The sequence below is a fragment of the Oryx dammah genome, unplaced genomic scaffold, assembly GCF_014754425.2.
Source record: "Oryx dammah isolate SB20612 unplaced genomic scaffold, SCBI_Odam_1.1 HiC_scaffold_3, whole genome shotgun sequence".
Classification (NCBI taxonomy): Eukaryota; Metazoa; Chordata; class Mammalia; order Artiodactyla; family Bovidae; genus Oryx; species Oryx dammah.
This window is the reverse complement of record NW_024070187.1, coordinates 55,231,594-55,245,673: the sequence shown is the minus strand read 5'-3', so window position 1 is coordinate 55,245,673 and position 14,080 is coordinate 55,231,594. Positions and strand designations below refer to the sequence as shown.

At 38.1% G+C, this 14,080-nt stretch overlaps 1 protein-coding gene across 1 annotated transcript in view; it reads right to left on the bottom strand.

The window, feature by feature from the left end:
• Positions 1-14,080, bottom strand: part of DTHD1 (death domain containing 1) — an 87,713-nt gene that overhangs the window by 50,824 nt on the left and 22,809 nt on the right. The window contains exons 6-7 of the mRNA XM_040237995.1: positions 5,484-5,648; positions 3,799-4,088 (exon numbers count right to left, since the gene is read on the bottom strand). Of these exons, the coding sequence (XP_040093929.1) occupies positions 3,799-4,088; positions 5,484-5,648 (455 nt within the window). The remainder of the gene's footprint in view (positions 1-3,798; positions 4,089-5,483; positions 5,649-14,080) is intronic.

Sequence of the window (14,080 nt, the reverse complement as noted above, 5' to 3'; positions counted from 1 at the left end):
AAAAGTCCTTGAAATGCCCTTCAAGGCAGGAACAGTATCCATTTCATCTCCTCCAAGTCTCCTCTCCCTCCCTCATCCAGCCATCTCAGCCTTCTTGCTCTGTGTGGGACAGACTCTCCTGGGATAGGACCATGGCTTGCTCTCTTATCGTTGAGCCTCTGCTGAAATGGTACTTTCTCAAAAAGATCTTCTTGAATGAGTCTATTTAAAATTACAAATCTGCCACTCTCTCTGAGACTTTCTATGTCCCTTCCCTGCTTTATTCTTCTTTAAGGAAGCTTCCATCTCATTAAGCTGTACATTTTATTTACTTATTTGCTTCTTCTATGTCACTCTGCAGTAAAATACAATGTAATAAAGGAAAGGAATCTTTGTTAAATGAATAAAAGGATGGTCATTTTAACACTCTAACACTTGGGTCTGGGAAAACTACTTCTCTAGGCCAAAGGGTATTTGGGGAAACTTGGACACACACAAACCTCTTTAGGGCATTACTTAGTGTTATGAGTGAGTTGTGCTAAGGTATCATTATGTAAAATTCTCTCTGCCCCTTTCCCAGCATTTTATGAATTTTATGAGCACTGGGGGCTTAAATGTGACACACTAGAAAGCTTACGTGCTATATCAACATCTATAACCTAGAGAAAGAAAGCAGATTCTAGCTGTGTCCAGAGGAATGCCAAAGGCCAATGTAAAGGGGAACACCTATATGTCTGATTTTCTCTTAGAAGTAGAAATAATCTCCATGTAGCAAGACCCTCAGTCAAAAGAATAATCTGTATTCCATGTAATGAATTTAGAGGGCTTCCCTGGTAGCCCAGGCTTCCCTGACAGCTCCAGCTGATAGCTCAGTTGGTAAAGAATCTGCTTGCAAAGCAGGAGACCCCGGTTTGATTCCTGGGAAGTATCCGCTGGGAAGATCCCACTCCAGTATTCTTGGGCTTCCCTGGTGGTTCAGATGGTAAAGAATCCACCTGCAATGCAGGAGACCTGAGTTTGATCCCTGGTTGGGAAGATCCCCTGGAGAAGTTTATAACCACTCACTCCAGTATTCTGGCCTGGAGAATTCCATGGACTATATATTCCATGGGGTCACAAAGTCCATGGAATCAGACATGAATGAATTTATAGATTTTGATATTTCTCAGAGAGAAGCCATCTAAATTTATTAAAGTTTTAAATACTTTTAATCACACAATACTATAATGTTGAGTTTATCCCCAAGGTTTTCTCTTCATTCTTTGAACAAATACTTCTTATAGCTTTTAGGTACCATTCTAGGTGCTGGGAATTGAATAGTTCTCACTAATTAAAGAGATAGTCCTCTCTTGGGACTGTAGTCAGAGATGCTGATGTTGATCAAGCAATTAAAAAATAAATAGATGATTAAATCTATGGCCATTTCCAATGAGTTACATAGAAATCTGAAAAAGTAAAATATGAACTGACATAATCAGGAAAGACAGGAAAGGCTTCTCTGAACATGATCATTATAAATGAGAGATGAAAATATAGTAGGAGATAACTGCAGAAGCCAGTGGGGATAGGTCGAGAGATGGACCCGCAGGCAGACAACCTCTGGCTGTTTGTATTTGAGATTCACAGAGGCTACCACAGGCCCCGATGAAAGGATTAGGTATCAATTCTGTTTTTTAACTTTTATTAGAGCATAGTTTATTTAAGATGTTGTGTTACTTTCTGCCATACAACAAAGGGAATCAAACAGAGGTATCAGTTCTTTACTGAGGGACTTGCTCCTCTTAGATAGTACTGGGGGTTTATATGGGATACACTAAAAAGATGGATGGAGTAAATCCCGTGAAGCTCTAGGTCTGAATCTACATCTCTAAAAAAGGCAAAGCAGGAAGCATCCTGGCACTCTGCCTGATGAATTTTCCCTGACTGAAGAGGAGTATTTCATTCCTATATTGAGGAACTGTGAACACACTGGCTGTCTCCAGGCACTTTTATTTTAGCTTGTGCTCCTCACTTCCCCCTTACAGATGACAGTACACTTCACCACTGCCTATGAGAATCACAGTAACTCTCTCCTGTTTAGGGCAGGAAGTAAACACAGCTGCTGGCCCAAGTATTACAGGAAGTCTTTTGCATCATTAGTTTGGGTGAGACACTTCCAGGTTTTGACTGTCTCTTAGAGAGATTGTCCCAGGGTGGTTTCTTCTCTGGAAGCCAAGTAGCAGGGATGTCTTTCACCCTTCCTTCCTCTCCTCCTCTCCTTTCCCTTCCCCTTTTTCTGATATTGTGTCACTTACTTCCTAGGTCCCGACAGCTGGCTCAGATGGCTGAGACAATGTCTGTAACAGTGGGAGAGATACTTCAAATTGGGATACTTTGAATCTCACTTATTTCTGAGAAACCAAAAAAGGTCAGCTGAAGCTTTAAGCCACATCATTTTGGAAACAATAAAGAGCAAAAGAACAGTGGAGCTTGGAGTAATTTTCAAAATTAGAAAACAGAAACCATTAAAAAATCAATGAGATCTATATTAATTTATAAATATACAGAGAATATTACTTTAAGTCAAGTCTATAATGGGACTCCTGGGCCAGAAATCCCCATAAAACCCATTCCTGAATTTCCCACCACACCTCCTCCTTTTACATGCACACTGTTAGATCTTATTCTAACTCAAGGTAGGGTGTTAGAAAGGGAAAGCAGTCTTTTTCATAAGAATAAATGCCTGTGATGGCAGCACCCCCAAAGATCTTTTCTTCTCTTCTCTCACACAGCTGTTTTCTCTCTGTGTTCTTTTTGCTTCCTTTTCTTTATCTCTTTTTAGCTTTTCTACCTCAGTCATTTCCTTACTTCTCCTGCCTCTCCTGTCACCTCTCATAGTCATTTACCTTGTTTTCCTTGGCATCATATATTCATTCATTCACTATGTATTTACTGAAAGCCCTTGAAGTGCCAGGCACTATTCTGGTCTCAGGGATGCATAGCAAGAAAGACACAGTCACTGCCCTCGTGGAATCTACATTCTAGTCACGAACACAAATATAGGAATGAAAAGTATAAGAACAAATAAATAATTTCAAGTTGTGGTAAGATTTGTAATAGTAATAAAAGATCACTAGATAAATGTAAAGATAAGAGGTAAGCAGGGGTATGTCATCTGGATTTGAGGTTTGTAGCAACTTTCGAAACCTTTTTGAGTGTGGTGAAACTTACTGACTCCTTCTCAGTGTAGTCTTTTAGGTATATAAAATAAAAGAAATGGAATTATAAATAAAGCAATTATACTGAAACATATTTCTATCCATACATCTCTTGGGAGTACACTGACCCCAGATCAGATTCTTTGCAGGACAACATAAAAAGTTTTGATATTGTTTGAAGTAGAATAGGACCTAATTATAAAGTTTTAACTGGGGGGAGTAATAAAGTATGATTTATATTTTTAAAGGATCACTGTTGTTACTGTATGGAAATACATTTTGTTTCACATGGCTAATAGTAGAAGCAAAGGAATATTTAGAAAGCAACTACATTGGTGTTGGAAAGATGATCCTAGCATAGTCTCAGCTAGAGCAGTTATGGAGAAAAGACTATTTCCAAAAGAGTGTCACTTAGAGTAGGCCCATAAGGGAACATGCATGCCCTAGAAAGAGAAGAAACAGACTGGAAAGAAAGATGTAAATAAGTCCTTTTCCTTTTCCTGCTTTTCCAAAGCCTTCCCTCAGTCCTTTGAAGACTCTTTTGAAGCACATTTAGTGAACTCCATCTGAAGCACGTGGCTGATAGCCCGCAGCATATACAAAACAATTTCATGATACTTACTTGAAGCAAATATATTTCCAGTAAATCGTAAAAGAAGCAATTCTCCTTCTTTCACTTGGAAATGGCGAGATGGTTCTGGAGGACCACTAGAGGCTTCTGAGCGCACGTTCCCAAGCACCTGGTATAAATCTTTAGAAGGTACCACTAAAATAACAATTCTATGTGGGTTGTCTTTCCGGTAATAAAGTATAGCACAGGCGGTGGTGCTGAACATGGCTTCCTCCAAAGACTTCACAAAGGAAACCAAATGGCTGTTGTCCACATTGGAAGAAGAGTGAAGCACGATAAACCTGCATGGAAGTAAAGAGGAGTGACCTGAGGGAAAACAACCAGTCTCAAAAATATCGCAAATAACTAATAACACCTCCAAAAAGCCATTATAAACCAAACCTCCTTTAAAAATCAAGCATTCTAAAGACTGATTAAATTCATTAATGGAATGAATTTGAATGAATGACTTGAATAAAACTCTTGGCAGTCAGGAAACCAGCTTAAATCAAGCTAAATCTAAAACAGATGCTCATAAACAAAGAAATCATCCGGTTTCAGCTTAGCTCTACCTGTGGCAGCATATTTTAAATGACATTTTACCTAGCATTACCAAAGAGTACCCCTTCAAAAAGAGAAAGATAATCAAGATAATCCATTTATTATCGATAATATCCTAATATCAATAGTATAAAAATATACCTCATATTCAGCGGGGATTTAAATATTCATCTCCTCACTGTGTGATAAGGGTTGTTATGGTGTACCTCCAATGGTCTGAATTATGTCATCTCCACCCAACTTCTGCATTGGAGGCCAAATCCCCAATACCTCAGAATGTGACCTTATTTGGAGGTATATTCTTAACAGAGGTAATCAAATCAGTGTGAGGTCATTAAAGAGCCCCCTCCCCAGCACAGCCCCACATCCACAGATGAAGACTAACTGATGAAAGGGTGTAAAGCCAGTCTCCTCGGTACTCACATCAGGGCTCTCCTGAGGTGGCAGGCTGAGGTAAAACCTCAACTTAAGCCACAGTTTCTCCCGTTTCTTCCCTTGCCCCTATCTGCTTTTCTCCTCAACAGGAGTCCCCTGGGAGCCTTCTCTCAGTCTATCACCTGCATTCTTATTTTAGACCCTTTCTAGGGAAACTGACCCCCAACAATTATAGATGTAAGCTCTTCCTTTGTAAGATAAAGGCTCTCTTTGGACATGTGATGGCCCTCTCTTTATGAGTGTCTACTTCTCATGAACTTTAAAATGTCTAAAACTCTTCTTGTAGTGAGCTGTCTAGAAAACATGGAAATGAGAGAGCAAAATGAGGACACAGAAATAACAAATTCAGTTAATACATACGTAGGAGATGAGCATAATAAGAACAGTTAATTACTATCTCCATGGAATTTCAGAAATGAAGGCACTATTTTAGAACTATTTTGGAGTTAGAAGAAAGCTGTAAAAATAAATCTAAGTTAAGAGTGGTTTCCAACAGCACTTATTAAACTATCATGAATGAAATTACAGATAATGTATTCATGTCAGATCTAGTTTGCATTTTAAATACACCCTAAAGGACTATTCATATCTCTATCTGAGAAATAAAAAAAATCTAATCCTATGATTCTACTTCTATAAACATCAATTACAAGCCATCAGAATAGAATATCATCAACATTTATTGTTTACTATTGTATTACCTCTCTAGATGTTCACACAGTTCAAATGATATCAAGCCACTCTGCACAGATCTCACCACGACATCATCAAGCACAAACCAACCACTCTCCCGGCTTCTGAATCCCAATAATTTCAAAGATTCGCAAGCATTGTTCCTGGGTCTTCTTATGGAAGTGCTTTTTGTCCTATATTACAGTAGCAGGAGAGAAATTTGTAAGATTTGTGTAGCATAAATCATATTTAATTCATTCATTCTTTCATTAAGTGAACGATCCAATAACAGTTCTTTAAGTATATGTTGTGTGCCAGTCATTATACCATGCACCAAGAACACAAAGGTAAGAAATATTTTGCCCTTGCTCAACAGAAGCTCACAGTATTAATCATAGGACAAGGTGATCTGTGTAGGAATGAAGGGAATGTATGAGACGGTTTAACAACAGAAGGAGAGCTTGCAAAGTGGCAATGCTAATATTCAAGATGAGCTTTGGAGAATGAGAAGCATTTTGCTCCTAGCGAAAAAGTTAAAGGAATATCCCAAGACAGTAAACTCACTGATGTAAACCAATACTTTAGGATAGCCAAGACTCATGATATAGCAACCATAAATTCTGGAGCAATGCTACCTACTTCCAAATTCAGGATGGCTCTGCCTTGACCTCCCTATATCTCAGTCTTCTCATCTGTAATATGAGTATAGTGATACTATCAATCTTATAGGATTAAATGAGTTACAGTTTGTAAAGCACAAAAAATTGTATAAGTGTAAATGGTATTGATATTCTCATCCTAATTCCTACAGCAGGCATGGTCAATTAGCTTTCTTGTACAGTTCTCCTTGCTAACCTGCCCCACCTTAAAGCCTTAAAAGAGGCAGTTATATGTATTATGTGATACTTTCCCCTAACCAGAGCTGATTTTGCTAACAGTGGATCAGTTTCCAACACCTAGACAATTTGATTCCTGTCTTTGAAATTTAACTAATAAAGAGGCCCAGAGATTGTATTATAACTTGTTGCCCTTTGGTTGTAGTGTCCTGGGCTATGAAAATGAGTAAGCAGAGAGATTATTAAGAAAGAAATGCCAGAGCAGATGTGAAGAGAGAAAAGGAAAAACAATAAACAAAAAAAAAACATGATCAAGTAGTGTAAGCTTAGAGATGGAGAAAGCAGAGATTAAGTATTGAAGCCTTACAATAAGTTCTTCTTTTCTTAAATTCACTGAAAGAGATACCCGTTCCTCACAATTAAAGAAAGAAAATTCCTTGATACTGAATATCTTGCTGGAAAAAGAAAAACAAAACCTGATCTAATGATGCTACATCCCATAAGAGGATAGAACAACTCTAGCTCTACATCCCATAAGAATGAAGACAGGGGGCATACCTGATGGGCCAGTGGTAAAGAAACTACCTGCCAATGCAGGAGATACGGGCTCATTCCCCTGATCTGGGAAGATACTGCATACAGTGGAGCAACCAAGTTCAAGCGCTGCAATTGTTGAGCCTGTACTCTAGAGCCCAGGAGCCGCAAATACTGAACCTACCTGCGGCAACTTTTGAAGCCCGTATGCCCTAGAGCCTGTGCTCCACAACAAGAGACGCCTGCACACCCCAGCTAGAGAGTAGCTCCAGCTAACCACAACTAGATAAATAGCCTACCCAGCAACAAAGACCCAGCACAGCCAAAAATAAATAAGTGAAACTACATTTTAAAAAATTAAAAGAATTAAGGACTTCCCTGTAGGTCTAGTGGTTAAGACTCCTCCCTTTCATGACAAGGGATGTGGGTTTGATCCCTGCTCAGAGAATTAAGATCCCACATGCCATACTATGGGGCCAAAAAAGTTAAAACAGAAAAAAAAAAAAAAAAAAAGAAAGAAGAAAAGAAAACAAACAAAAAAAAAGAATGAATCTCACATCTTCATTTGTGAATAGAATTAGTTATGTGTTTAAAACCACTTTAGTTTCACAGGTTGAGCTATCTTAGAAACCGGAATGAGGAACTGAACTAAGTTTAAAATGTCTACCCTTAAAAATTTAGACTATGTTGATCAACCCAGATTAAAATCAAGAGGATAGGGGAAAATGTAAGTTTTTAGCTTTTGGCTTATAACCACAAATATGGTAAATTTTTAACACTTGGAAGTTAATGATCTATTAACACAGGAAGATATACTGAATCCAGAGTTTTAGTCATTTACTATACATTGACTTGATTATGTGTAATATTAATTTTTTCTGATTAAAAACTACTTTTTCCCTGCTAATAGCCTAAGTTTTCTATGAAAATCTACATGTTATCAACTGTGGTGGGATTGACCCTACTCCCAGGTCTAGGTGGGTGTTTGATTTGAGCCACATAGTACATTTGGCATTCATCAGTGCTATTTGCCAAATACCCGATTTCTGCACATTCTGAGCACATGATAGAATTGTACTTCCTTGTTCCCTATGGTTGAGTGGGGCTATGTGACCAGTTCTGGTTAATGAATATTGAGAAATGTCATTTTGTCATTTTCAGGCTAAGTAAACTGCTAGTTTAAGTGTATCGAAAGCTCTTTTTTTTTCTACAACCATGACAGCAACAAAATGATGACTGCCCTTCAAATTAAGTCTGAGAGAGAGATGACCAAGAGGCAGCCTGTCTTTGATGAATCAGGTTTTTGTTATCATATGATAAACTGGGCGAGCCTGCCTTGTATAGCACATCTTCCTTTTGGTTTCAGTGATCTGTTTAGTGACGGGTTTGTGACAGATTTGGAGTAAGAATAAGACCCAGGGCTTTTATGTATAGTCATGGGGAAAGGATGATTCTCCTTTTCTACTGAACTTGGAGTTTTGAAGATGTAGAAACATTGCCAGCATAAGGAATATGTATGTCAAAGAACGAAACTAGCACAGAAAAAGGCAGAAAGAAGAAATACTTAAAAATAATATTTTAATATTATTCTTTATGGCTCAAGTGAAATATTAAAATAAAAGTATTCCTAGATTTGTAATTTACATTGGAGAAGGCAATGGCACCCCACTCCAGTACTCTTGAGTGGAAAATCCCATGGACAGAGGAGCCTGGTAGGCTGCAGTCCATGGGGTCGCCAAGAGTCGGACACGACTGAGCGACTTCACTTTAACTTTTCACTTTCATACATTGGAGAAGGAAATGGCAGCCCACTCCAGTGTTCTTGCCTGGAGAATCCCAGCGGGGAGCCTGGTGGGCTGCCATCTATGGGGTCGCACAGAGTCGAACACGACTGAAGTGACTTAGCAAAGGATCCATTTCTTAAGCACTTTGAGTTTGTTTTTCTGTCACTTAAAATCAAAAAAGTCCTTAATGATATGAAGATAAAATTTAGACTATTTTTTCCATTGAGATACAATATACATATAACTTTATGTGAGTTTGACATGTACAATGTGATGATTTGATACTTGTATATATTGACAAGTATTGCCATAATTAGGTTAGTTAGTACATCTATCATTTAAAATTTAGTCTTTAATATGATAATAGACACAACTTGTATTCATAATTTGATGACATCCTTATTTATCCCAGATGTTCTTAACAACTCTGCAATTAAACTCTTTGTTTTATACATACCATTAGCAAACTTTGACAAGTAGTATTACCTGGCAGTGAATAGCCCTTGATCAGACTCCACAAAAGATGAGGTTTTGATATATTAATAGTTCCATAAAACATAATCAACCTTTATTAAATCAACTTGTTTATTCAAGAACAGCTGACTTTGCTATTTCTTGAGTTCAAGACTTTCCATGTCCAAAATTCCAGGCATTGAGGGAATTATGTTTGGCCCATTTGGGGTTAAATATTCAATTACACTGAACACTGAAGAACATGAAAACTTCTATGAGCTCCACATGGATGGAAAAGACAATTTCTAGAATATCTGGTATAATTATCTAAAAAAAAGTAGAAGGATACACAAACCAGCACATATCCGCCCTAGGCTGCCCTTTTCAAGTCTTACAGTGTATTGATAACATAATTTCCAGACACATGCCTTAGTGCCACACAATTAAAGATTTTTCTCCAAGATAAAAATATCCTTCCCAAAGTACCTCAATATTTTGTCTCTGCAAATAGACAATACAGGGGATTTTTCAAGGATACTTTATTTTTTTATTAGACTATATTTTTAGTGCAGTTTTAGATTCATAGTAAAAAGGAGAGGAAGGTACAGAGATTTCCCATATATCACCTACTCCCACAAATGCATAACTTCCATTTATCCCCATTCCCCATTCCCCACCAGAGTGGTATGTTCACTATAACTGATGAACTTGCATTGGCATAGCATAGCCACCCAAAGTCCATAATTTCATTAGAGTCCACTCTTTGTGTTCCACTGATCGGCTCACAATTAAACAATCTGGCAGTTAAAAAGTGAAAGTTGTTCAATCTGTCCAACTCTTTGTGACCCCATGGACTATACAGTCCATGGAAATCTCCAGCCCAGAATACTGGAGTGAGTAGCCTTTCCCTTCTCCAGCAGATCTTCCCAACCCAGGGATCGAACCCAAGTCTTCCAAATCACAGGCAGGTTCTTTACCAGCTGAGCCACCAAGGAAGCCCCAAAATACTGGAGTGGATAGCCTATCCCTTCTCCAGCAGACCTTCCCAACTGAGAAACTGAACCAGGGTCTCCTGAATTGCAGGCGAATTCTTAACCAGGTAAGATATCAGGGAAGCCCTAAGTGCTTCAAAGGAGAGGAATGTTCTGACAATGAACATGCCCAGGAATCTTCCTTAGACGAGGCATCCAATTCTAATTTCCCCTACAGGAACCCTAGAAATGGAAATGGCAACCCACTCCATTATTTTTGCCTGGAGAATTTCATGGACAGAGGAGCCTGGTGGGCTACAGTCCATGAGATCGAAAGAATAGAACATTGAGTGACTAACACTTCAGTGGATTTGGACAAATACATATTGACACATATCCATCATTATAGTATTGTACAGAGTATTTTTACCAACCTAAAAATTCTCTGTACTGTGCCTGTTCATCTGTCTCCAATGCCAAACTCCTATAGCTATGATATTTTACTATCTTCATGGTTTTGCCATTTCCAAAATGCCATACAGTGTGTATCAGACAGTAGGTAGGTAGCCTTTTCAGATTGGCTTCTTTCACTTGGCAGTATGCATTTAAGGTGCCTCCATGTCTTCCTATGGCTTGTTAGCTCATTTATTTTTGGTGCTGAATAATATTCTATTGTGTGGGTGTTATTTATTCATTCACCTGCTGAAGAACATCTTGCTTGCTACCAAGTTTTGACAGATAAGAATAAAGCTGTTATAACATCTGTGTGTATACATTTTTAGCTCCTTTGGGGGAAATACCAATGAGTGCTATTGCTGGATCATATGGTGGGATTATATTTAGTTTTGTAAGAAATCAACAAACTATCTTCTGAAGTGTACCATTTTGTATTTCCACCAGCAACGAATGAGAATTCCTGTTTTGCCCCATCTTCACCAGCATTTGAAGTTACCAATGTCCTGGAATTTGGTCATTCCAAAAGGTATGTAGTGATATCTTTGAGTCTCACTTATAACATATGATATGGATCATCTTTTCAAATTCTGATTTGGCAACTGTACGTTGTCTTTGGTGAGGTATCTATTAACATTTTTGGCCTATTTTTGAATCAGGTCTTTGTTTTCTTATTGTTGGGTTTTAGGACTTATTTATAAATTTTGGATAAAAGTCCTTTATCAGATGTACATTTTGCAAATATTTGCTCCCAGTTTGTGGCTCGTCTTCTTACTCACTTGGCATTTTTTGCCCAGTGTAGAAGTTTCCAATTTTATGAGGTCCAACAATATCAATTATTTCTTTCACAGACTATAGCTTTGATGTTTTATCTAAAAAGTCATTGCCTTACACAAGATCATTTAGATTTTCACCTGTGTTGTCTTCTAGGAGTTTTGTATGTTATTGTGTTTCATATTTATGTTTACCTGCTACTATTTTGGACTAACTTTTGTAAAGGGTATAATATTTGTGTCTAGATTCATTCTTTTTGCATGTGAATGTTCACTTGTTCCAGCTCCATTTGTTGAAGAGACTGACTTGGCTCCATTGTATTGCCTTTTTCCCTTCGTCAAAGATGTATACAAGTTGGTTGTATTTCCTGGGTTCTCTATTCTGTTCTATTGGTCTATGTGTCAATTCTTAAGTGGTCACTACCACACTGTCTTGATCACCGTAGCTTTATAGTTCACCTTGAAGTCAGGGAGGGTCAGTCCTTCAATGTTGATCTTCCTTAATACAGTAAGTCCCTTACATATGAATGAGTTCTGTTCGGAGAGAAAGTTTATAAGTCCAACAAAGTTAGCCTAGGTACCCAACTACCATGATTAGCTATATAGTACTATGCTGTAATAGGTTTAATGTATTTTTCATGCAAATAATACATAAAAAAAACAAACACAAAAAGTAAAGGAATCATTTTTAATCATGAAGTACCTTGAAAAGTACTGTAGTAGATTACAATAGCTTGCACACAGGGGCTGCCATCTAGTAAAGAAGCAAAAAGAGTTACTGACTAGAGCAATGAGAAGAAGTGGGAGATGGTAGAACTGAAGGATCATCAGCAATAGGAGTTGGAGGGCAAGCTGCAATTTCACTCATGCTTATCATTGATGGCACAGTTTCTGGTTTCTTGCTGGATTAAATTCTATCTACCCTCTTGAAAAAAATAAAATCCAGTGATGTCTCTGGACATAGTTCTTTTTTTCATAGATGGCATCATAGATGACAAGGTAGCTTTGGATTGCATTCTGCAATGGCTGCGGCAACCTTCATGTACCATTCTACATCTGGGTCCTGTCCCTCAAGAACAAACAGTACCTCCTCAAATAAAGAAAATCTCCTTGCCATTCCCTGTGTCATGAATCTCTTTGGTTTTTCAGTTACTCCTTTTTCCTTTGGTTTGTCTTTGTTCTTTCTCTGTTGCACATTCGCTGTCTCACCCACATTTAAAAACCTGCTTACGTAAATGAAAGCATTAGCTGCTCAGTTGTGTCTGACTCTTTGCAGCTTCGTGGACTGTAGCCTACCAGGCTTCTCTGTTCATGGGATTCTCCAGGCAAAAATATTGGAGCGGGTTGCCATTTCCTTCTCCAGGGGATCTTCCTAACTCAGGGATTGAACTAAGGTCTCCTGAATTGCAGGCAGATTCTTTAACATCTGAGCCACCAGGGAAGACTAAGTAAATACTTGCTTTCATCAATAATTTCTCAAAGTATTTCAGGAAACTCCCAGGCAGCATTAAGCTAAGTAGGACTTGATGCTGATCCAGGTGGTACTAGTGGTTAAAAACTCGCCTGCTGATGCAGGAGACATAAGAAACACTGGTTTGATCCCTGGGTCAGGAAGATTCCCTGGGTCAGGGTATGACAACCCACTCCAGTATTCTTGCCTGGAGAATTCCAAGGACAGAGGAACCTGGCAGGCTACAGTCTGTAGGGTGAAAAAGAGTCAGACATGACTGAGGCAACTTAGCATGCGTGCATTCACACATTTAGAAGTTTCTCCATTTCCTCTATCACTTTTCCATGCTTCTTAAATATTATTGCCAACATCATCGACATCATCAGCAAAGCAGACTTCACACGTTCTATCATACCAGAACAATTCATGTTATAAGAACAAGAGATGTCTATCGTCTTTTCACCTCGCTCCACTCTCAATTATTTTCACTTTTGTTTCCATCGTTATCTCTTGGCACTTCTTAGCAGTACCAACTGTATCATCACTGCTTTTACTCTTTTTTCCATACACCCTGGACTTGAAATAAAGATACTGTCCTACTGAATACTCCATAGAACAATAAAGTACACACAATCACAGCCACTTGTAGAGAATGCATACACACGATGACGTATGCCAAACATGTGAACTAACTTACATGATTGGACATACAGACACATGTTCACATCTTTGAAAGTTCACAACTTACACGTTTGTATGTAGGAGACTTACTGTATCCTGTTGGCCGGTCTGATATTTTCTTTTTGATTTGGAAAATTAAATTCTTACTTGACTTCCTAATCCACATACCAAAGCTATATAGTATTTAGGAATAAGCTTAATAAAATGTATATAGTACATATGTGGAGACTTTGGCAATGCTTCATTGAAAGACATTGGAAAACAACACAAATTGAAGCATATATTACAGGTAATGGATTTAAAGACACAATATACTAAAGATGTCATCTTTCTCCAAACTGACCCATATGTCAGAGGCAATTACCAACAAAACCCCAACAGTTTGTTTTTGTGGACCTTAACAAACTGATTTAATTTTATATGAGTGGGAAAGTTTCAAGGAAAACAAACAAACAAAAATGTGTCCGGATAAGAATAATATGATATGGCTTACCTATCAGGGATCAACTTATCATAAAGCCTTAAAAGTTATGACAGTGTTAGATTAGCTCAAAACTATATAACAAGACTGACCAGCGGAACAGTTCAGAAGAAAATCCGTTATATGACAGAGGAGGCTTCTCAGATTGTTAGGGAAACCATTCAATAAATCATGCTGTCTATCCACATAAAAACAATATATGAATTCCTA